The sequence below is a fragment of the Petaurus breviceps genome, unplaced genomic scaffold (genome assembly GCF_028583685.1).
Source record: "Petaurus breviceps papuanus isolate PSGF00001 unplaced genomic scaffold, PetGlider_PUasm1.0 90897, whole genome shotgun sequence".
In the NCBI taxonomy this organism is placed as follows: Eukaryota; Metazoa; Chordata; class Mammalia; order Diprotodontia; family Petauridae; genus Petaurus; species Petaurus breviceps.
In genome coordinates, this window is record NW_027187374.1 from 663405 (window position 1) to 688411 (window position 25007).

Here is a 25007-nt window from a genome sequence, read left to right on the forward strand (position 1 = left end):
AGGTTATATTCCAATGGAGCAATAGGGGGAATAGTAAAACTGTACTCTTTAGATCCTATGAGTTACAATCTAGCGGGCATGTTGAAGGTTAGTGGTAGTCTGAGTTTCTTCCCTGTACCAGGATTTTCATTTAGTGCCTGGGTGGAAGATATTTGATCCCATTTCTTTCTTAGGTAAATATAAAAAAGCTGTGTCCCCTAAGAGCAAGATTGTTTGTTTGGATGATCTAAGTCAAAGTCCCACTTCTAACCCCTTGGCTGCATGACCCTAGGAAAGTTCTTTAAATCTTCTGTGCCCTGTGAAACTAAGAATGTAAAATGCTGAGCAGGTGCTGATCTGATCTCACTGTAAAGTTGCATGTCGTCATCCCCCAAAAGTCTAATGGATTGGAAAATACATTATGGATTCTGATTTAACTGTGGCAAAAGATTAGGGGCCAGTGGCTAAGTGTAGAAAAGTGGATGGCAGTATTCTCAGAAATTCCTTATACCTGTGCCTAGTTTCCCCTTCTTCCTAATAACTAAAATTTCTAGTAGTAAACATTTAGCAGTAAAAATACAGGATAAGCAGATTGGCAAATTTGGGGCAGTGCCATCTTATATTTCAATTTTATCAATCTTTAGTACATAGATTCATTCAGATTGCTGTAGCTCTTTTTAAGCCCTGGCACACCCCATGTCAATATAACTGGTGATCCCAAAAGATCTGTTTCAGTGAATGTCACTCAGGTGCCATGGGTTGTTAAATTGGCCTAGCCTGAAGACTAAGTGGCATTTTAGAACTGTCCTAAGAATGGGCATAAACTGAAAACTGTTTAAAGTGGCCCAAGGAATGCTTTTATAAATAGCAAAGTTTCTACATTCAGTATCAAGCATTATTCCCTGATAATTTAGACCAAAGGAGTCTATTTCTCTAATGTAACATAGAATTGAACCAGATTTTTACTAAGCCAACTTTAATTACAAAAATAGCCGAAATACATCAGCAGAAAAGCATTAAAATCTTACACAGGGGCTGTTATAAGAAAAAAAATCAAAGTAATAAGGATGATGAAAATTTACATTTCTTAATGCTTAGGAAAAAAAAATTCCAAAGGAAGGAAAAAAATGTCAAATCAGGAATGAAGAAAATATTCCATAAATTTCCCTACTTAAATTCATTTTATCAAAAGAATGCCATTTAGAAGACTTTCCTTTAAAAAAAGGCTTTAAAGCAAAATGCTTAAGTTCTGCAATGTTTAAATTCCTTATTTAAAAAACCTTTATTTTCAACAACTTTTCTCCATTTGGTTTTACAATCTTTTAAACATACATCATATAATATTCATGGACAAGCAACATTTTACAGAAATAATTGGATTTTAACCTAAAGCAAAAAAAAAGGAAGCCACTTGGAATAAATTCCAATCAAAAAGAAAAACTTCATGGACCTAAGTAAAGTTATCACTTTACTTGCTGTAGGATGATTTCATGAGTTACTTAATGTTTATTAGCTGTTATTCACCAGTTGAGATCATAGTATACTCAAACAGAAGTAGCAACACAGTGTGATGTCATCTTTGGAACAAAACTTTCCTCTTCTTCCTTATTCCAGTCCTGTATTAGGGGCACAGAGGGGGAGGTATGAAGTGAGTAGGTTTTCTCAGTTTTACTGTCTGAATCTTCATTAATTTCAGATGCAAATGCTTAAGAAACTTAAAAACTTTAATTATAAGCTAGGTTCACAGGAAAAATCAAGAAATACAAAGTAAAACTTCCCCTACCTTTCTTGTCTAAATGGCGATTACAAGTTTTCACTGAAATCTATGATGCACCAAATGACTGATTTCATGTTTACTTTGGAGGGAAGATACAATGATGAAAACTAAGTTAACTGGTTCACTAACTTAAAATTAATTTTCATAAGTCCCCCTCCCCCTATGACTAGTATGGTGATTCCTGTAGTAAAAAGATCCAATATCAAATTTCTATACATCATATCTGGGTTACAATCAATGGAAATAATTTCATCAATTAATGGAATGGTTTTATCAATTGTATTTCATAAACATTACTTTCATGAAAAATATAAGCTGAGAAAATGTTCCTTTTAAAGATTTATTGAATTTCTGGCTTTTGAAAAGCAGGGTGCTCTCTCCAACACAGCAATGTGCATTTTTTTGAAAATTAAATGGAACAGGGGGAATTGCATATACAGAGAAAAAGTAGATTTTTAAAGACACATACAATAAGGGTTCGCCTACATTATATAGAACAGTCATGATAAAGTAGGCTTGGATAACACCTCTGTTGGAACTTAGCTTCTCTTAGTCAATCACTTAGACATGTGTACTGGGTTTGCCTTTGACAATTGTCTATTTCAGCTTTAAAGTTTTTAAAAATGCTTTCTTATTCTTAATTTAATCTTAGTTCTGCTATGCACTGAAAAGGGGGTAAAACAGAAAGATTTTTCAGCTGTCAGCATTTAAATAGTATATTAATAGAAGGCAATTAACAATTATAGAAATTTAAATGGACAACCATCAACCATTATATCACTTTACAAAATAGAGAAATTAAATATGAATAAATCTGATTTTTAGGTAGGTGATTTTTAGAGAAACACTTGTAAGGGTATATTAGTCTGATTTAAAAGATTAACTTGCCTTGTGGAATGCCAATTGTGGCAGAATGGCCTAATGGACTGGTATGAGACACTATCAACATTGATGTAATCTTAATACTGACTTTCTAGGCACTACTCTAATTATGCATGAAATATCATTTTAAAAACTTCTAATTATATACAGACACCACTATCAATTTCCATTAAAGATACACTAAGACAATATTTTATACTAAAAAATTGGCTTTACTGTAAATACGGTAGTTTACAGTGCAGAGATTTCTGGTCACAAATCAAGTTTCTAGCTAAGTATTTCTACAGAGTAAATAAAAAGGATGTTTCCAGGTCTGTTTAAATTAACCTGACACTCACATAGCAGGAAAGAAAATATTATAAAAGTTAATTTTTATGCATCAAGCTTGTTTAGTTACTTGTTTAGTTTATGGTTTCTTCAAATAAGTTTTCCATTTATCTAAAGTTCACAAATCAGTTTTATCTATCCCCAAACATTTAAAGGGCAGGGAATCTGTATTACCTTCACCTCAAGCACTGCTAGGTCATGCATTTGAAGAGGTAAAGAAATGAAATTTATTAAGATTTCCCACAAGAAACAGTTACACCAAGAATACCGTATCACTACAAATTTTATTCAGAAGCCCATCTTTTTTTTTGTTTTGTTGTTTTTTAGAAAAAAATTCTCATTATGAACTTTGTTTGGTCAATCAACTACAAGACTTTCTAGCAGACATACAATAAAAATGGCATGGCTCAGAATCGACCAGATCTTTCACGATCTCTTGACCGCCTCCTATCACGTTCCCTTCCTCCGCCACCGCCACCACCACCACCACCGCCGCCGCCACCACCACCACCACCTCCACCACCACGGCCACGATCTCTTGATCTAGAACGACGTTCACGAGATCTTGATCGGGACCTATGCCTATGAACATAAGAAAAGGTAAAATGAAATGGCTCACTAAGTTAAATTATGATTTAAAAGACAATATACAAATACAAAATTATTTTATGATGGTTCCAACTAATTCAAAAGAACTAAGAAGGCCCTAGTGTTTTTCAATTCCCAAAACAGCAAAGCAGACAAATAATGACGAAGTACAATAAGGAAACCAATCAAGTTATTCAAGACTCATTTTGAGTTGACTTATTATAGAAGTATTCATTGTTTTTGAAGTTAAATGCCAACCAAAAATGCAGCTGCATGAATAATAATTAACTTATCAGATATGAGTCAACCTCAAACAGCAGTAAAATTTAACATCTCTGGCCATGCTATCAATATTAGTATTATGTTAAGAGTATTTGCGGGGCAGATAGGTGGCACAGTGGACAGAATCCTGGCCCTGGAGTAAGGAGGATCTGAGTTCAAATCTGGCTTGAGACACTCAACACTAGCTATGTGACTCTGAGCAAGTCACTTATCCCCAATTGCCTCACCCTCTATTTGGAGAAAGTCATTTTAAAGGAACCCAAATATGTCCTCTGATGTTGATGTATAGCTGTACACAAAAACATTCCCTTATTTTCTTAAGTGTCTCTGCTTGGCATTCCTTCTACCCAAGTTCAGATTGTAGCTATCTAAATCTGTTTTTCACAAAATACTGGAAAAAAAATGCTAAGTAGCTAGGCAAAAAAATAAGAGTAGAACAACATCTTATAGCATAATAAATACTAAACAAGTGCTCTATGATTAACAGCGTATTACAAAAATTAGGGAATAAGGTTACAACTTGCATGATTTACATAAAGTTCACAACCAGATAAGGGATAGAAAAAGACAATGCAGACAATCCTAATTACATAAAATAAATTTTTTTGAAAAGTCAGTGAAAAAAAAGAAAGAGAAATTCTTTTTAATGAAAACTATTTCTACTAAAAATCTGACAAAACCTATAGATTTGAGTTTTTAGAAGGAAAAAATTATAAAATTATAAAACTGACAAAGCAATAAAAAAGAATATAGGCCAGATCTAGAAACAAATGTACACAGCAGCCTAATTATACTTAAACCCAAGAACAAACTATTGGGGAAAGGGCTCCCTATATTTTAAGGAAAAAAAAAGTTAGGAAAACTAGAAAGCAGTTTGTCAAAAACAAGTTCAGCATCTTATTGGCCCAATAAGTTACAAATGGATAAGTGATCTAAATATAGTGGCATGAGAGTACACCTGTGCACGTGTGCTTGTGTGCATGTGTGTAAGGGATGGAGGGTGGGGAGGGAAGAGAGAACAATATTATGAAGGGGAAGACAATTTAACCTGGCAAGATTTAGGAGACAAAATTGACACTGAGTAATCATGTAAAATCAAAACGTTCTGCACAAACACTATCAATGTAGCTAGAGTTAGAAGAAAAATATTTCCATTATTTGATAAAAATTTGACATCCAACGTATACTGTGAATTGACAAAGTGTCATGCCCCAATAAAAACTACCTAAAAGCTTAAAATAATGGGAGAAAGCTAGCAAAGATGGTGAAATATAGAAAAAATGGATTAACAAAGAAAACAAAATAGAAAAACGACCATGTTAGAAGAGCTACAGAAAAACAGGCACATTAATGGACTGCCAGTGAAGTTATAAACTGGTTCAGCCACTACAGGAAAGCAAAGTAGAACAAAAATGGAACTCTGAAAATGACTAATGTGGGATTTGTTTTTCTTTACTTTCATGGGTGGAAGGAGGGTGCCACAAGTTTAACTCAAAACAATTAAATTTAAATAATGTATCTTTTTAAAAGATAGGAAAACCTCAACTTATTGCTGGAAAGGCAGCCAAAAGACCTACTGGCTAATTATTTATTGGTGGAACTGGGAATGGTTTAACTATCCTGGAAAACAATTTGGAATATTAAGTTATTAAAAAGTCCATGTCACAGAAAAGGTTAGAAACAAAAACAACAAACAGGTTTTCACCAGTTACCAAAAGTCTTAAGTTACAGTTTACAAAAAGGAATAGTTATCCCTTCATTAAAAATTAAATAAGAATTTTTGGGCAGGTTTGTGGAAGCTGTAGATTACACAGAAAAAGTTTAGAAACCTAGAAATACATAAAATATATGGACAGTATTATGTAATATCAACCAAATTTTTACAATAAGGTACTCTAAACACCCTCTAAAAGAAAAACATTCAGATCTCTTCTGGTATGACGGGAGGGCAAAAAATTCTGCATGGATTTTCCTGATTGTGGGGATGCTGGGCCCCTAACCCCTATGATGTGGTAGGGACAACAGATATGTAAGATATCTGATAACTGAATCCAAGGGAGTTAATCAGGTCTCCAAGGGAAACAGAAAAGAAAGATCAAGACGGAATCTTTAATTTTCTAGCTAATCCTTTAGAATTTTTGCCAGAAAATGATGTCAAGTTCTATAGTTTGCAAGCTATTCTTTTCATGTAAAAAATGACTCTAAAACTTTGGAGCTACAGAACCAACAAAATGACAGAGAGAAGCTAACTTCCTGCTGAAGACAGTTTGGCAGGCTGGCAGGAAGGGGCCAGCAGAGTGCTCCGTGTGAGCTGGAGTGTTTTAGCCTCAGGGCAGCCACAACCAACCACTAGCTGGAGGACTTCAGATCACCAGCAGCTGTGGCGATTTTCAGAATTACCAACACATATATGCTAAGGACAAAGTGAGAGGTCAGTGCAGTGTGGACTGGGAACCGGGAGTCTGGGAGGGCAGTCCAGCCTTTGCCTCCTGAAGGGAGAAGGGGCTGAGGCACTATGGCCATGCAGTGTGGCTGCTTCAGAGCTCATGGCTTGAAGATTGTAGGGGGACCAAGCAACTAGTCTGAGGGGTAATAGCTCTTGTTCTAACCTGCTTGGATCTAGATCACTGTCTAGGGTGGAAGTCCTGGGGTGCGTGACCAATATGTCAGAGAGCATGTGGAGGCTTCAGAGAGGGCACCCAACTAATAGCTCCAGCAGCTGAGAAACCCCAGTGATTGGGACAAAGCTCCCCTCTCTAGTAGTAGAGTTCTAATTATGGCAAAAAGCCCAAAAGTAAAGTAATTGAGTGTGACATAAGCAAGCAAAGGAAGCAAAGCAAGCACAGCAATCCGACTTTACACTCCTATTTTGGGGATAAAAAGGATCAAAGCATGGAGAAGGAGGAAGACAGCGGAAGTCAGAACTCCTGCACCAAAAGCTTCCAAGAAAAATATGACCTGGTTACAGGCCATAGAGGAGCTTAAGAAGGATTTTGAAAACAAATAAGAGAAGTGGAGGAAAAATTGGGAAGAGAAATGAGAATGATGGAAGAAAATTATGAAATGAGAGTCAACAACCTTACTGAAGAAAATAACATCTTATTGATAGACTAACTCAAATGGTCAAAGAGGCTCAAAAAGCCAATGAGAAAAATGCCTTAAAAAGCCAAATTTGCCAGATGGAAAAAGAATCTCGAAAGCTCACTGAGAAGAATCATTCCTTAAGAATTAGATTGGAGCAAATGGAAGCTAGTGACTTTATAAGAAATCAAGATACTATTAAACAGATCCAAACAAATGAAAAAATAGAAGGCAATGTGGAATATCTCATTGGAAAAATCACTAACCTAGAAAATAGATCCAGGAGAGATAATTTTTAAATTATTGGACTACCTGAAAGCCATGATCAAAAAAACAACCTAGAAATCATCTTTCAAGAAATTCTCAAGGAAAACTGCCCTGATGTTTTAGAACCAGAGGGCAAAATAGAGGTTGAAGGAATCTACTGATCACCTCCTGAAAAAGATCCCCAAGAGAAAACTCCTAGGAATATTATAGCCAGTTCCCAGATCAAGGAGAAAATATTATAAGCAGCCAGGAAGAAACAATTTGAATATTGTGGAAACACAATCAGGATAACACAGGATCTGGCAGCTTCTACACTGAGGGACCAAAGGGCTTAGAATATGATATTCCAGAGGTCAAAGGAGCTGGGATTAAAACCTGGGATCAGCTACCCCGCAAAACTGAGTATCACGTTTCAGGGGAAAATATGGTCTTTCAACGGAATAGAGGATTTTCAAGCATTCATGATGAAAAAACCAGAGTTGAAGAGAAAATCTAACATTCAGATACAAGAAGCAAGAGAAGCATGAGAAGGTAAACAGTGAAAAGAAATCATAAGGAACTTATCAAAGTGGAACTATTTAAATTCCTACATGGAAAAATGATAATTGTAACTTGTGAAACTTTTCTCAGTATGAGAATAGTTGAAGGGAATAGAAATGAGTGTGTGTGTATATATGTGTATATATATATATATGTGTGTGTGTCTATATAGGAGGGTATATTAATACATATGTGAGTGCGTTTATATGTGTACAGGTAACACATAGACAGAGGGCACAGGACCAATTGAATAGGAAGGGATGATACTTAAAAGGTGAAATCAAGAGGTGAGAGAGGAATATAATGAGGAGAGATGGAGAGAGACAGAATGGGGCAAATTATCTTATATAGAAGGGGCAAGGGAAAACTTACAATGGAGGGGAAGAACAAGAAGGCAAAAGGGAATGGGTCAACCTTACTCTCATTGAATTTAGCTTAGAGAAGGAATGACATACACACTAAATAGGGTATCTCACCCTACAGGAGAGTAGGGGGAAAGGTGATGAGAGGGGGGATGACGGAAGGGAGGGCAGGCTGGGGGGGAGGGAAGTTAGAAGCACATACTTTTGAAAAGGGACAGGATCAAAGTAGAGAATAGAACAAGTGGGGGAGTAGTATGATAGGATGAAGGGTAACATAGTCAATCTTTCATAATATATCCACTATGGAAATAGTTTGCATAGTGACAGATGTACAACCTATATTGAATTGCTTATCTTCCCAGTAAGGATGAGTGACAAGGGAGGAAGGGAAAGAATCTGGAATTCAGTTTTAAAAAACCAAATGTTTAAAAATACATACACACACACACACACACACACACACATATATTATTATTATTATTATTTTACATGTAACTGGGAAATAAGATATACAGGCACTGGGGCATAGAGATCCACTGTGCCCTACTGGAAAATCAGAGGGGGATGGGGGAAGATATGGGAGAGCAGACTTGGGGAGGGGCTATTCAGTGGTATCGCCATTTTGGGGTGGTGGGTAAGGGAAAAACGGGGAGAAAATTTGTAACTCAAAATCTTGTGGAAATGAATGATATAAACTAAAATAAACATAAAATTTAATTAAAAAAAAATTGGGCTATTTCGGATAGCTAGGTGGTGAAGTGAACAGAGAGCACAGGACCCGAGTTCAAAGCTGACCTCAGACACTTAACAGTTACTAGCCATGTGACCTTGGGCAAGTCACTTAACCCCAACTGCCCCCCCCCCGGGGGAAAAAAAACAAATAAAGAAAAAAGAAAAGAAAGAAAATCGGGCTATTTGTACTTCTCTAGTTCTGTGGAACCTCAGGAACTATACTAGCCAGTTCTTCTGATTGTCTATCTGGACCTGGTGATCTGAAGTTATCAAATGAAGCATTATATCCTCTTACAACATATCTTGGGCTTTAAATCCCTAAATACTGTTCTTTTTCAGCATAAATACTCTCTTTGGCAGGGAAAATACAATCAAAAATTGAGACTACTTTCATCTAATTTTACTGTTCCATGGCACTCAAATGAATTATTACCCTCTCCCTCCAACCTTCCTTCCTTTCAACCTTTTCCCCAATGTTGCTAAAAGATCTCTTCGTTGCAAGTAAAAATTAATTTGTTTCTGACACGATTCCCAGAACAATACTGTACATTTGTATTCATACTATTAATCTGCCCTTGCTTCTATCATCTGTGTTTTCTTTGTATCTTAAAATTGGTCAGTAAGTTTCTACCTACATTCGGACAATTTTTCCCTCATTCACCTTCCTGAGAAATTCCATTCCTCCTATGAGCATTTCAGCCCGTACCTTAAGCTTAAATAATTCTCAGAAACTTTAAAAATTTTCTCTTCCCCAATCCAGGATACGTGTCAGATCACATCAGCTTTTTTCTGCTTTATTATCATCAAGTTTAATATACAAACTCACCTTTCCTTTAAGATTTCTATTATTTTGATGTCAGTAGTCATTTTTCTCTTTTTAGGTGGGAATCAGTCATAGTTAAATCACTTTATTTACCCTATAAAGGGCAAGCCAAGATAATCAAGCTACTGCACTTCTGACATATCCATCTGGTAGATATCCAGATAACTGAATCCCACCATCACCCTTTTTCATGCTTGCTGCAAGTTGGTTTGTTGATGTTTCGAAAATTTTGTTTAAATGATCTATAGAATTTTCCCATGGAATTGGCATATTTCTTCACTTTCTGACACTATGCCCTTATTCCTTCCTTTATTTTAGTCTCTGATGCAAAGATGGTCTTTCTCCTCACCAGGGTCAGTCCTTAATTGCATCCTAGATTTCATCTATTGTCTCCAGTATTCTCTGCCTGTCCAATTACTCCCTCTAATTTTTAAATTTCTCCTTACCTGGTACCTAAAAACACTCCCAGGTCTCTTCACTACAATTAAAAAAAAATTCTTAAACTTCTTTTTCCAAAGTGACCCATGATATCTTAAATTCTTAAACTCTCATCTTTCTTGACCTCTCAGTAGCACTGACACTGCTGACCATCTTCCTCTCACTTTCACTGCTCTTCTGGCTCTCCTTCTACCTGTCTACTTGATTTTAGTCTTTACTAGATTTATCATTCAGATCTTGCTCCCCCATCTACAAGCATTCCACAAGGCTCTGTCCTGGGTCCTCTTCTCAATAACTTGAGCAATTCTCATGGGTCAAATGAACAACTTTGTAGACAACTCCCAGATCTTTATCTTCCTAGTCTCTTTTCAATCAGCATGTCCAAAGTAGCAACCTACCCCACACTTATTTCTGTCAAGGGCACAATTATCCATCATCATGCAGGTTTCTCAACACTGGAGTCACCCATGACTCTTTAATACTACATCTACATCTATTGCCTTCTCTCTACTAATAGATAACTACCCAAGGTTAAACCTTTATTATCTCGTCTGGATTATTTCAATAACCCCTTTTCAATTTTATTTTTAAATAAACATTTATTCCTCCTACCCACTCCCCACCCCCACTATATTAAAAGGTTTAGAAAAACTTTTTTAAGAAGGGAAAACAAAGTTTGATTAAATAATTGCAGTCTCATGTATCTGTCAAGAGTTGGGTAGCTTAACACAACCAGTTCTCTGGAATTGGGATCAGTTATATAAGCAAGGATATATACGTAATAGCTTTTTGATGGTTTCCCTGCTTTCTCAATTCATCTTTTATAATAGCTATCAAAATGGTATTTCCCAAATCACAGGTCTGACATTCCCCTGGTTCAACAAACTCGAGGACCACCCATTTACCTCTAGGATCAAATACAAATTTTTTGCAAACTTCCTAATATACCTTTCCAACAATTTCCCCAGTACAAACTGGCCTTACTCTTTTTCATGGACAAATTATCATCTCTTGTCTCTGACTCTGTACAGGCTATCCCCTGGTATCTAGAATGCATTTCTTTCTCATTCTAATCTCAGGTTTTCTTTCATTTGAATGCTACCTCATCCATGGGGTCTTCCTGATTCCCACCAGCTGCCAGGACCTCCACACAAAATTACCTTATATTGATTTTATTTTCTTTCCAATGCTTTTCAACCAATACATTTTCCTCTTCCCTCTTCTGGTTCTTGGGTTTCTTACACAAGAATATCTTCCTAATATAAAATACACAGCCCCCTCTCTCTCCCTTTTATGTTGTTTTGAAATTTCTTTTCGCCTTTTTAGGGAGGGCAAGTGGGGTTAAGTGACTTGCCCAAGGTCACGAGGCTAGTAAGTGTGTCAAGTATCTGAGGCCAGATTTAAACTCAGGTCCTCCTGACTCCAGGGCCGGTGCTCTATTCACTGCACCACCTAGCTGCCCCCTTGAAGAAAAAAAGTACAGACTGCCAAATTTCAGAGAGAAACTTAATTTTATTTAATTACTATTTTCCCTTAGCTATATATTTTTTTGTTACTGAATAAAAGACTTACTTCTTCCGACGACGCCCATATAACTCCCTTCGTAGTTCTCTAGAGATGGGTTTCAGATGCATAAAGTTACAGAAGCCTCCTCGAGTACATTCTCTGTGGAGAATAATTAGATAAAAACTCATGTAATCACTTCACCTTTATCACTTATTCTAATATTCATCATGCTTATTAAATTGGTATGCTGAAAACTGTCTGGTAAATAAGAAAACTTTGTTCCAAATGAACACTACTGCCAATTCTCATCATTACCCCATTTCATACTGGCGACAGCAAGCTTCTCTGAAGTCAGTCACAGGTGAAAGCTCTGCATGAATTGGCTGTCCATTAAACCAGCGATTGTTTAAGTCAATGACAGCCTTTTCTGCATCTTCTTCACGGCGAAACTGAGAAATAAATAAAACAAAAATGTTTTCACATCTTACTGTAATTAAAGATATTCATAACTAGTAGGTGGCTGGCTACTAAGGCAAATTAAGATGGACTAGGACAGATAATCTATATTTAGTTATATTACTTAAGGACTACCAGCCTCAATGTCAACTTTTAAGTTATTGAATTTTGTTATGTATTAGCACTGTTGCAAAAAACAAGAAAATTTTTTTTAAATACTGTCTAGACAACAAATATTTTGATAGAAAACATTAAATGGTCATAGGCATCAAAGTTCGTAGTAAAAAACCCCAAACAAACCAGTAACCAATTACTCACAATAACAAAATGGCTCAAGAGAAAACAATTCTAGCTAGTATACTCATTTGACAGTGCTCAAATTATACTCATAACTTCACTCACCTTTACATATACATTTCCTACAAGATGATCCCCAAGGTTATCACAAACATTCATCTCCTCAACTTCACCATACTTTTCTTCCATTTCTGTAAAAACCTCCTATAGGTAACAAAGATGAGGTTAGAGCACCTTCATATACCAACCGTATCAGAATACAACAAAGAACAAATTATTTTCAGTAAATGAGACAAAGTTGTTACTAAGTGAAAATATAAGATACAGTTTTTTCTTAGACAATAATGTTAGCATGCCCTCCCCAATTCTCCTAATACAAAGGTACTTAATATTTCAATTGTGATAGTGTAAAAAATGAGAGAATATGCTTTTAAAATCTGATAGCCATTACAGTCACCACTGTCTAATTACTTATATTCTCTACTTTAAGAAAGGGACTGCATCAAAAATGTAAGATTTTAACTTCAAATAGTGAATTTTATATACAACTCACCTCAAAGAATTCATCATAGTGTTCTTGCATTTCGACATCACTCACTGCACCTGAAACGGAGAGAAATCTTTTTGGTTAGAATGTTGAAATGAGAGACTTCTTGAATTTAAATTCAAACAAGCTAAACAACAGTAAAATATCTAGAGAAAGAACACAAGGTGATGCAGTTGTTGAAGATAGAGCATAATAAAACTAATAGTTCTTTTTAAACAGGTGAGATTTTTAAATCTCCCATAACACTCATTTAATTAAAAGTTAAATCAAGTTTTAATCAGCATCAGTGACACTATTTCAGAATTGTTAAGGAAATGTTTAATATCAAATTAGAAAAATTTAAATGTTAAATTTCCTTTTTTCTCCTAACAAGTTGGAGTGGAAGTCAAGTAACCTTGTAGAAAGTTTTTTTTATTGAAATTATGATTAAGATCAAAGGGAAAGTATTAAGTTTATTTTCCTAATTAAAGGAAACCTTTAAGTTTACAGCATAGAAAAGAATGCTATAAAATCCTTTGTGATGTGATTAAAACCAAAGTATACCATGACAAAAATAATTTGTAACAGATTATGTACATTTATGGCATTTGTATGCCACTCAAATAAATGCAAATTATAATGCTTTGTTATAGAAAGCATTCTTAGTCTATATTCCAAAAATAATTTCCATTAAATATGGCTTTCTATGTAATTTATAACCATGGAACAAAGTTATGTCAATCATTTAGGTAGATTCATACTATTTATGCAAAATGAAATTCTTTATTTCCACTCCCCTTCATCAAATTTTAACAATTCATATACTGCTAAAAAGGATCTACTCAAGAGAAATTAAGATATTAGAGTTTTGCTAAATTAAGGTGACTAGATGGGAAAGAGTACAGTAGATCTGCATTAATGCTAAGCCAGCCTGAAACCTGTGCTATTAAGCCCAGCCCTTATAGTTTGGAAACATGATGGTGGCAATGATGGGCAAGTTTGTTTTATAGGTTACTTCTGGTCTATTCTATGAAGGCCCTAATTCTTTATCCTTACATAATTATATCCTTACTCCAAATAAAAATGCCAGGAACACACTATTCTTCCTATTAGCTATTTTGCAAATGTTCCCAAAGATGTAAAAAGATTTCACTGTATAAACAAAACTTCTGAGAACCATTGTGATTAATTTAGCTTCATTTTTATCTGCATGGTGGTCTTCTAGATTCCAGTTTTAAAAAATTGTAATGTCTAGGAATTATTTAAAAAAAACAACAACCAGAATTTACTAGAGATTCAAAAACAAACCCTACCAGTTCCTGATAGCTGACCATCATTTGTAAAAATATATATATTTTTGTTATTTTGCTTTTTGGAGGGGGAAATAGGGCAATTGGGGTTAACTGACTTGCCCAAGGTCACACAGCTAGTTTTTTTTTGTGTTAAGTGTCTGAGGCCAGATTTGAACTCAGGTCCTCCTGACTCCAGGGCTGGTGCTCTGTTCACTGTGCCACCTAGCCACCCCTGGAAAAATATTTCTAAGTGAAGTCACAGTAAGTATTATGAGAATCTCCACTAAACAGGAGGTTTAAAAAATTACTTGAAAAAAGACTTTACTATCCTTAAATCCTTCTAGCAATTTTATAGCATGTTTCACCAGGGTGAAAGAGAATGTAAAATGTAAGCTATTATTTAGAGCTTTCATAAAAAGTCAAAATTAGGTAGGGAGGGGTTTAAACTACTGGTTATATATTTAGGGACTGTCACTGATTTTAATTTTATCTATGTCACCATGCTATAGAGTTGTATGCAATTTTTAAAAGTGTAAAACAGAAAATATTTGACAATGGGCTAAATATGGGGGAAAAAATACACTTTATCCTGATCTCGTGAATATTGCATGTCAGGATTTAATCATTAAACCATATAAAAAGAAACACGAAATATTTTAACCATTCACAGAGCAACAGATGAAATAAAAATACTATTCAACCATTTATACCCTTTAATGGAAAGCAGATTTTAACAGCAAAACACGAAACAATTATTAATTTTTCCTCTTAAAACTTATGCTTCTTAAGCTTGGATTCAATCATTCAGACTGAATTTTATGTTTCAATGAAACAGCTATTCTTTGCATAAAAGGGCTAAGTAAATAATTTTAAATTTCAATTAACTGAACTTAGGCATTTGGGAAATATCAGTGAAAGGGTCTTGTAACTGAAGTTCATCAGTTTAAACTGACTTTATACCTAAGATGCAAACCAAACACTCCATTTACTTATGCAGAGAGGGTACCAGCTTTTTGATACCCATAATTGATTCTTATTATGCTACGTGCATAAAGCAGTGGAGTACCATGAATATCTAGTTTTAAGAGCCCATAGTCAACATTACATATCTAAATTAATTTTAATATTATATTTCCAATGAAAAATGAATACATACAACCCTGATTAATGAGTAAAAAGCAGTTATCACAATTATTCAATAACCTACTTTTCTTGAAAGGAAAAGAAGCAAAATATTTAGTATAGCCATTATTTAAATAATTCCCCCTGAAACTGTCCTTTTTAAAAACTTAAAACATAACAAAAAATCCTCAGAAAACAAATTATTTTAAACCAAAGGTTACCAAGTTAACTCTGTAGTCATTTGAGAAGAAATTAACTCCTGTACCACTGTATCAATATCTCAAATACTATAATGCATTTAGTGCCTCAACTGGCAGGATTAAAAACAAACAAAAGACCAGACCACAAGCTGCTGGTACAGGATGTTTTTTAAAAAGGGATCTGAAGTTATATCTATGGCTACTAGGGGCAATTTCTCAGTATTTAGGTTGGCCATATCGGATTTAAAAGGTTGCCAGTTTTTAATTCCAATTTTCTCATCAATAATTAAGTTCCAAAGGGTTAAAACACACACACACACACACACACATCAACCAAACAGATAGTCAATTTTGCAAGATGATAAAAATATAAAACTGTTCTGAAGGTCCTAGATTCTCCATTACTGGCCTGTATCCTATTCTGAAACAACTATCACTTAATAGAATAATATTCATATGATACTTGCCATTTGAAAAATAGGAATATTTACTAAATGAAAAATTTACAGTTCTTTTCCATGCATGTGCCCATCTGTTTTCAAACTATAGTATACCAAATTCTGAATTCCACAAAGAAGACAAACTAAAAAATTTACATTTACTGTCATATAATGATGATCTTCAAACTTTTTCCACCAAGGACCTATTGGCATTTTGGCAAATAAGAGATTTGCTCCCCAACATCTCCTTTTCCCTCCATTTTTCCCTCCCCTGAACTCTCTAGCTCGTGTCTATATCCTGAAATAAGGAAAGCTCTGGGTCTCTGTGACCCTATGGAAAATACTTAATTTAGAGCAAGGTTTGTTAGAACTAAAATCTAACTTCTGAGATAGCTCAACTTTCAAATTTTAATTAGGGACAAAATTTTGAATGCAATTTGGGGAAAACACATACACACAAATAACCAAATTCCATCAATCTCTTTTAAAAATAAGCATTTTAAGTAAAATGTCAAATATCCTTGCTCTTAAAAGAAAAGAGCATAACGCTTGCTTTGGTATATTTTCCCCTAGGATGACGGTCAAGTAAAGGAGGGAACAGTGGGAGCAGACCAAAACTACTTAAAAAAAAATATAGTTTCAGCCCCTTTTTGAAGAACTGGGTTGGGGGAAGGGTTGAATAGGACAAGTCTCTTGACACATTTAATAAAATGTGGTCCTTTATTAAACTAAAATGGTAGATCAGATTAAGTTGACACTGAGCTCTGACAATCAAGCCCAGGGAACCAGTGAAGGAACTTGTATGAACTTACAGCGCAAACCGTCAGCAGACTGGGAAGAGTTTTGAGGGTTACGGTAAATGTTCAAGAGGGCAATGGTCTGAAATACAAAACGCAACAACTTTATATTATGGAAAATAAATTTTTAACACTTAACCGGTTTCCTTTGATGATCACTTGATGAGTCTCGGTGCTGAAAAAGAGCCAAGTTATTTTCTCCAGAGAGGGGAAGACTTCCTGAACCATCCTAACACTGCATAAGAGATCTCATAATATGCTATTATTGTGCTTTGTTTTATCAAAACATTCGGTCTTTCACAAATTGAATTAAATTATAAAATAATTTGCTTTTTAGAACTCCATTTAGCAAAATAACTAAAACTCAGAACAGCCAGGACAAAAGAGATGCATTGTGTAAATACAATAACTGCATGACATGAAATCTCTTATTTCCTTTACTTTTCTTTCTTTAAATGAAACAAGACCCACACTTGGGCAACTTACCTTACCGAATCCTAAATATTTTTATGATTTCATACCTATAGAAAGAACTTGATAAATGTCAGGGGTCCAATCAGTGTAATGATTGGCTGATTAAAAAAAAAAAAAAGGTTTCATATGTATGGACCTTATCATTTAACAAATGTCAAATCAAAAGAAAGGTCCCATCAGTGAGCTTTCAAAAGTCACATGATTTGTCTCATGAACAAATACAGTTATCAAGTTCTTGCTGTGCGCAAGGAGTTCCATCACCTTGTCCTGTTTGCAACAGCTTTATGTCAGCAGCTCAGAAGCCAACATTATTGTCTCAATTAGGAGTGGGCTCTTTAACACCATTCTTTAAAAAAATTTCTCCAACTGTGGGACTTACAGTGTGAGCCGTCAGCCGTCTGTGCACTGTTTTGGGGGTTACGATAGATGTTTTGAATCAAGATGGTCTGCGGGGAAAAAAAAATAAAAAGGGGAATTCTACTGGCTGCTGTGCATATATTAGACAATTGCAAAGAGACAACTTGTTTGCAAATGGCTAAACAATTTTCTTTTTTTGCAAGTCAGACATTTTGTGTGTGTCTTCTGAGGAGTACACCAAAACCATCATATTATGAAAACAGAGTTTTTGCAGTGACTTACTTTAAGTCAGCTAGCAACCAAGAAGGAACTATAACTGTTAGTTTAATCAGTAGCCCCAAGTTAAGATGGCAAAGTATAATAAATACTAACATTTTTGTACTTCAAACTAAGACACTAAAATGTCCTCAAGTTTCTCAAATATAATCACATCCCCATGCAAAGTTTTAACCAGTATGTAACTTGAGAGTATGCAGTAGGTTCAAGTTTTCTTCCACTGTTAGCAAAAGTTGGCATACAAAGCAAGTTTCTCAAATGTCAACTAGATACCTTATACAATATTATATAAATATTTCTTGGTGAAGTCTCTGTTTACATAATACAATAATTTTAAATGTTTGTATGTTTTCCGCTCCTTCTTTTAAGGAAAATATCCTTTTAGCCCTTCTGCTTTACACTTGATCAGGCAGGCTTGAAACCTTACATTTGTACCGTTCTTCTTAAAACCAAGTTGTCTGAAAAAACAAACCATGTTTAAGTTAGTAAGCTAATATAGTACATGAAATTTCAATGTCCATTATCACTGTAAGTAGCTAAAAAAATGTACTGTATAAACTAAAAATCACAAATCTAATGTTAAGTGGGGAAGATTAAAAAAACTCATTTTCAATCTTGATAACACTGCTATGACATGTGTATAAAGGAGATTTATATCTAGTTTATAACCAATAAGTTAAATTCCCACCTATATGTAGAGGGAATTCCTAATAATGGTCATAAAACCTCTCTAAGTCAAAGCCCCAAATCAAATGAAATATATTTTAGGGTTGAGTCTGCAGATAAAAAACCCAATATTAATCAGAAAGCTTAAAATTTAAAAAAAAAATTAACTTTTGTGAATGATTATCAACCCTCTTCTTTTGAATACCTGAACTTTTTCTAGTCCATACCCACTTAGATATCACAGATACACTATGAGCATTCTGGGACATATTCCTCTCAAGATTTTGGAGGTAGGACAGATATTTAGGTAAAAGTTTTACTGCATATGTTTGAAGAATTCCTGAGGTAAGGAAGATAACACAAAATAAAAATCCTGAGCCCACATGTAAAATATGTTATGGGTTTGCATCTGGCACTAGGAATTAATTGTTTACATTTAAGGAAAACAATGGAGTCCTTGTGATGATAAACAGTGCCTTACAGAATGTGTAATACACATACACACCCAAAGGGAAACCAAGAAAAAGTTTATGAAATCACTTTCATTTTGATCTCAACATGGCGGATTTTTAAAAGTTACAACTAATAATCTATTTCTGAATGAAAAAAATTTCCACCTTTAACTAAAGGGAAATGTTTATCTTCTTCCCATCCCCTTCTCAATTTTTATTTCATTTATAGACTCAGTGAAGAAAAAAAAAAACAGGTAGATGAACTCTCCCAACCTATGTCTTATTGGAGTATTGAAAGATATACCTAACAACAGTACATATTTTATTTCTTTTCAAGTGGGTCCCCTTCAACTATCAAAATGAAAATCAAGGTACATAAGCCTACAGAAAATCATGTTTCACTCTTTTCCAAATTGTTAATAGTGAACGTGAGATGGGAATAACCTACACCTTTATTTCTCCAAATTCTTTTGAACAGAAGTATGATACTTTTCTCCAATGCTCCAAACTACATGAATGTCATTTCCACTCGTAGTTTCTAGACATTTTTTCTTAAGGGAGTGGCAAAGGCTATTTTATTTTTCTCCTTAAGTTTTTCATTAGTCTAAAGAAAATGTACCAGAATTTTAATCACTGAGAACACAGTACTCAAGAAGTAATAGTAGGTCAACTCTGGGGAGTAGAAAGGTACCTAACCAGCAACATATAAGTAATTAATACTTAAACCTACAGTTTATAACTTAATTTCAGGGACTTTTAAAAATCTCCATTTCAAAGACAGTCAATGGCACAAAGTTTCTTTCCCACCCTTTAGCTTCCAGTTAAAGAAATGGAGTAAAAAGCTCACTTAGAGTAGAGGAGGAATGAATCCATTCAAAATATAAATCTCTTATAAATGGAATATATAAAACTCTAAGCAAGAGTTTGGGGTTTTTTTTTTTATTCCTGTTACTAACCACTCAACCAAATAACCCCAAGTAAGTTTTAGTTGGCATGGCCTTTCCCTACCTCTTCTAATCCCACAGTAGTAAATCAGCTGGCAGGGGAAACTGGCAGTTAATATGAATAACAGCTAACAAACATGAAGGGGGAAAATAGTTAAAATCAGGCCAGTTTTTGCATTGCAGTCAGGTCCACATTTTTGAGTCATGTTGGCCACAAGAATGATGATGAAGTTCTGAGATCCTTCATCTGGTTATAAGGAATATAACAACAGGGTTTACTATACAAAGAATCTAGGGATATGACTGATTTGCCTTGAAATTAAATACACCAATTAGCCCTGACTAGCCTCTACTACAGTTAAGATTTTTAATAGTATTACCTGCAAAAAGGACCAGTATAAGTAAAAAGAAAATGTATGTATACATACATAAAAAAAGAGAAAAAAAGAATGAATTATTTAGTAATAGTATTAGTAGCAGTCTTTGAAAGCTTAGATGAATATTCAAGACCAAAAAAATCTAAGAAAAAACACAAACCTGGCTAAAGGTTGGTTTATTATGCAACCGAGAACATCTGTCTCCATGACGACAAGCTCCAATTTTGAAATAAAATGAACAGTTGACTCTGTAAGTGAAAACAAGACCTGATTAAATTGCTAGGAAAAAATAAAATACATGTAAACATGTAATTAGTATAACAATGACTACCAGACTATTTTCCATTAAATTCAAATGTCAGAAATATCACTAGGATCAATGCTTCAACTTTATTTTATTATTTATTTTATATATTATATATATTATTTATATATTTATTATTTTATTCAACTTTATTTTTATTACTTGACACCCTTTCCCAAAGAATCTCTAGAGTTAAGAGCGGGTGACTTAATCTAACCTATAACTAATAGTAACATCTACTATAATATTCCCCAAGTTGGTCATCTGGCTGCTACTTCAAGATATCCAGGGATCTTATGAAGGTAGTCTGCTCTACCCCTGAAGAGCTCCAGAAGGAATTTTATACAGCTTCCCCGACCCCCCCCCCAATATATTGAGGATATATTTACTGTTCTGCAAATCATTCCTCCTAGTTCTTTCTACCTTCTGGGATCAAGGAGGACAAATTGATTCTTCCTCTTTATGACAGCTCTTTGAATACTTGAAAACATTAATAATGTCCTCTCCAAGTTAAAAAACCCCAATTCCTTTAGCACCTTATATGGCATGATTTGGAATAATCTCAGCCTCCCAATTCACCTGACTCTTTTTTCAGTTTGTCAACATTCTTCCAGACCTATGCGGTCTACAACTGAAAAGGGTCTCAGTTTTCTGAAACTCAGAAAAGATTAAATTACTTTATCCCTATCACAGTTACAAAGATTAGCATCAGATGTAGGATTTGACCAAGTCTTTTTGATTCAAATCCAGCATTTTATCCATTACACCATATTGCTTCTATTTAACATAAGTAAAATTACCTCAAAACATTTTTATGTTCTTTCACAAAAGTTCTGCAGTCTCACCTCTAAAAATCTAGACTTCTGGGAGGATCTCATTTTAGTTCAGTTTTCTCTTTGGGAAAATGTAAAGATCAAGACATGCACCTGTCACCTTCTCTTTTGTTACAGAAGTATGGGAGAAGATAGAGACAGAATATTGTTTAATGCTGATTGGCTAGTTCTGCCTAATTTTCTGTTACAAGAGAAGGCTCAAAAAATCTGCCCTGGGCGTCGAGGTGCTGAACTGAATAACAGCCCTGGAGTCAGGAGAACCTGAGTTCAAATCCAACCTCAGACACTTGATACTTACTGGCTGTGTGACCTTGGGCAAGTCATTTAACCCCAATTGCCCTGCCTAACTCCCTCCAAAAAGGCCACACACACAAAAACTGCCCTGTTTCTATGTGACAGAAGTGTCAGAATGCATAATGTTAGTAATAATGATGGTTTAAATTTAATGAAATAAAAATTATGCATCATGCACTCATTCCTCACAAACTCTGTATCTTGTCTTTTTTTTTCTTAAATGGTAACCTTTGATTTCATTGACAAAGGGAAGAGGAGACTTCCTCTACCAATGTGGCTAGATAGCTTAAGTCTTAAAGAGTGGCCATGGAGTAGTGGTAGGCCCTGGAAAATAAAAAAAAGCTGCCAGAGTACCTGTCTACTACAGATTTTCTTAAACAACAAAGAACAACCCCACCCCACCCTCACAAAATGGTGGTTATATGCCCATCATGTGACTTAAAAATACTGCCCCCCCCAACAAGGAATCAAGAGAAAATACAAAATAGTCTCAAAGAAACTCCAAAAATAATGACTAAACCATAGTATTATCTTGTGCTGTCCACAGAGGGAAAAATTCTCTCTAATCAACAGTGTACAGTAAGCTGAATTTTGGTTAGTTTTCTCAATTAAAAAATTATATTCCAAAAAGTATGTAACAAAAATGTAAAACCTAGTATAAAAAAAGTGTTCGAGAAATGCTAACAAATCCAAGTTCCAGAAATGCAGTTGTCTCCCAAAAGGGCAAGTAAGAAAACACTCAAAAATGTCTGATTTCACAATGTTGTTGAAAGGTTAATTATGGTTAAACACACAGAGGCAAAAGATAATTGGAATTAATTATCTTCCTAAACAGGACCAAATGTTTTGGCCACGGCAGACAAGATGTAAGGAGAAATAATTTCTTCTCTTTCAAGGGTACACTACAACTAGGAAACTACAGAACAATGATTATCATGGAAGAGACCTACAACCTAGGGGGTTAAAGAAGAATAAAAGTTAGGGATCTTTGCTACAAGGATACAATCAATCAACAAAAATTTATTAAATAACCTATTACTGCCTGGGATGGGGGATACAAAGAAAGAATCCCTACTCTCAAACAGTTACAAAATACTCTATCCCCAAACAAAGATTGTATAGAAGTAAATAAAAAAAAAATGTAAACACATTTCTAATTTGTTCCAATCACATAAAAGGTGAACTTATATGAACGAACAGGTTTATCCGCAACAAATTTAGAAGCATTGTATAAAATGTACCAGTTTTACATGGTTTTGAACAAGTAGTTACTGGGGTTATTTAAATAGGTTAAGAAGTTCCTAAAGTCAAATTTGGGGAAAATTAGTTTGGAATGCAAAGAAGGAAGGAATTGGTGTGACCGGATTGGGGTTGGAATCCCAACTCTGCAACTTCCTTCCTGTGTGACCTTGGGCAAGTCACTTAATTTCTCCAGACCTCAATTTCCTCATTTATAAGGGTTTTTGACAGATTTCTGGTGTCAAAACCTCCTAGCTCACAAAAAACTCCTGAGTACAACCCCTCCAGATTAAAAAGTAACTGGGAAATGTTTAACAAAGATACAACACAGATAATGTTAAATGGTGTTTTTTCTAAGGCAATAAGCAGCCTGCAGATCACTTTCTATTTGAGTTTGACAGTGAGCTAGGTGACCTCTATGGTTTTGGCTCTAAATCTGTACAAATTTATAATCCGAAAATTCATCCAACTCATTAAAACCAAGCAGACCAAGGCAAAAAAGATGCAAATCTTTTTATTAGCTTTTCCCTACATTTTAAACTATTCTTTTAGAAGTGGGTCTAAGACCCTAGAGCACCTTTCTATTTGAAAAAAATAAACAGGCAATCCTCCCTCCTCTCCATTTTTCCAAAGGAGAAGAGCTCCTAATAAGTTTCAATGATATATATTCACAAGTTGTACACATTCATTTCTTGGGTTATTGTCTGTAAGGGTTCAAGCCTAAACATTCTTTTGACTGTATTAATATCTTGTATTTTGGAAATCTAAATCTGTTTTTGAAAGCTAACAAAAAGTACCAAAAATTTTATGGACCAATTTTCCTTCAACTCAACAAACATTTATTAAACACCTAAGTTTTCCTCGTCTCCTCAACCCCCAATACCTTGTATTTATTTATCTCTGCAGATTTCCCTCTAGTAGAACATAAGCTACTCGAGGGCAGAGGCTGTTTAATTTTTCTCGTTATCACACAGCAAGCGCTTATTAAATGCTTTAAGTGAACTGAAAGATCTCTTTTCAGAGGTGACACTTGAGCTGAGTTCACGAAAAGAGCTATGAGTTCCTAGGGGGGCAGACATGAGATAATTGGGGGGGAGGAAAAGAAACCTTTGCAAAGGAAGAGGCAAGAGACAGAAATGGAGTACGTAGCAACGGAAGAAGCAGAGTAACGTTTAATAAACCTGGAAAGTGCTTTTTATAAAGTATTTACGACACACTGCCCACCCTCTAAAAGCAAACTTCAATTGCGTTCCAGTCTAAAACAGGCCCTCCCCCAGCAGTCGGAAGCACAGACTCGCTGGGTCTGGGAGTGAGGGGCTACGTGAAAAGCCGACAGGCCGGCCCCCTAGGGGCCCGCGGGACCCCGGCCACCAGGCTCGGCCCCCCTCCCCCGAGAGCTCACGCTTCCCCTTCCCCGGCCCGGCCCCTTCTGAGGCTCCACTCCGCGGCGCCGCGGCCCCTCGTGGCCTTAAGCCCGCCATGTGGGGCGTCGGAACTGGGACTATTCTCGCTCCTCTTCGTTTCCGACCCTGAGCAGCCCCGCCAGTGCCTCCTACGTCCCTCCGCCCGCTCCCAGCTCTATTCATCCACTGAAGAGTAAAGCTCCAAGAGAAGGCGGCGCGTGGCTCCCCGGGAAGAGTGCCGGAGCACGCCGTGAGCTCGGGCGGGGGGGAGGGAGCAAGAAGCGGCCAAGGGCTTTATGACTGAACTGGCTCCACGAGGCCGGGCGCCCGCTCCTTCCCGCCGCCGGCTCCCCTCCCCCCACGCCACGGCCCGGGCCTACAGCCGCCCGGCTTCACCGTCGACCCCAACCGGGGCTCTGACAATGCCGGCGGCCCCCTCCGCTCTTCCGCAGCGCTGCCTGGCTCAAGACCCTACTACGCTCTCCCGAGAACAAGGACTGGGTGACTCGAACTCACTTGTCTTTTTCTGTGCCGAAAATGGAGGCCAAATACTCCGCCATTTCCCACCCGCCGCTACCGCCGCCGCCGCCGCCGCCACAGCCGGACGCTGGCGGACACGTCACCCGAACGCGACGGCGTCAGTCACGGCCCATCCTCTCCACAAGAGGAGCTGG

The 25007-nt window shown here is 36.0% G+C and overlaps 1 protein-coding gene across 5 annotated transcripts; it reads right to left on the minus strand.

Annotated features, from left to right (window-relative positions):
• Nucleotides 1–938: 938 nt before the first annotated feature.
• Nucleotides 939–25007, minus strand: U2AF1 (U2 small nuclear RNA auxiliary factor 1). Of its 5 annotated transcripts, XM_069074810.1 has the most exons (9): nucleotides 24850–25007; nucleotides 20421–20508; nucleotides 16730–16796; nucleotides 12891–12940; nucleotides 12443–12541; nucleotides 11900–12033; nucleotides 11651–11743; nucleotides 3356–3547; nucleotides 939–1595 (listed from the first exon to the last, which is right to left on the minus strand). In XM_069074810.1, the coding sequence occupies exons 1-8, from the start codon at nucleotides 24891–24893 to the stop codon at nucleotides 3373–3375; spliced, it is 750 nt and encodes a 249-aa protein (XP_068930911.1). In that variant the 5' UTR covers nucleotides 24894–25007; the 3' UTR covers nucleotides 939–1595; nucleotides 3356–3372. The 5 variants fall into 5 exon arrangements, with proteins under 5 accessions (XP_068930911.1, XP_068930913.1, XP_068930910.1 ...); XM_069074812.1 differs by lacking the exon at nucleotides 3356–3547; XM_069074809.1 differs by having other exon boundaries at nucleotides 1243–3547.

What these genes read in the sequence shown, in the direction of transcription:
- U2AF1 (XM_069074810.1), bottom strand. Translation starts at nt 24,893, where the DNA reads ATGGCGGAGTATTTGGCCTCCATTTTCGGCACAGAAAAAGACAA. An exon ending in ATAAACCAACCTTTAGCCAG is followed by an intron (nt 16,797 to 20,420) that starts GTTTGTGTTTTT and finishes TTTGTATTTCAG; the next exon opens with ACCATTGCCCTCTTGAACAT. An exon ending in TATGGGCGTCGTCGGAAGAA is followed by an intron (nt 3,548 to 11,650) that starts GTAAGTCTTTTA and finishes TTATGTTCATAG; the next exon opens with GCATAGGTCCCGATCAAGAT.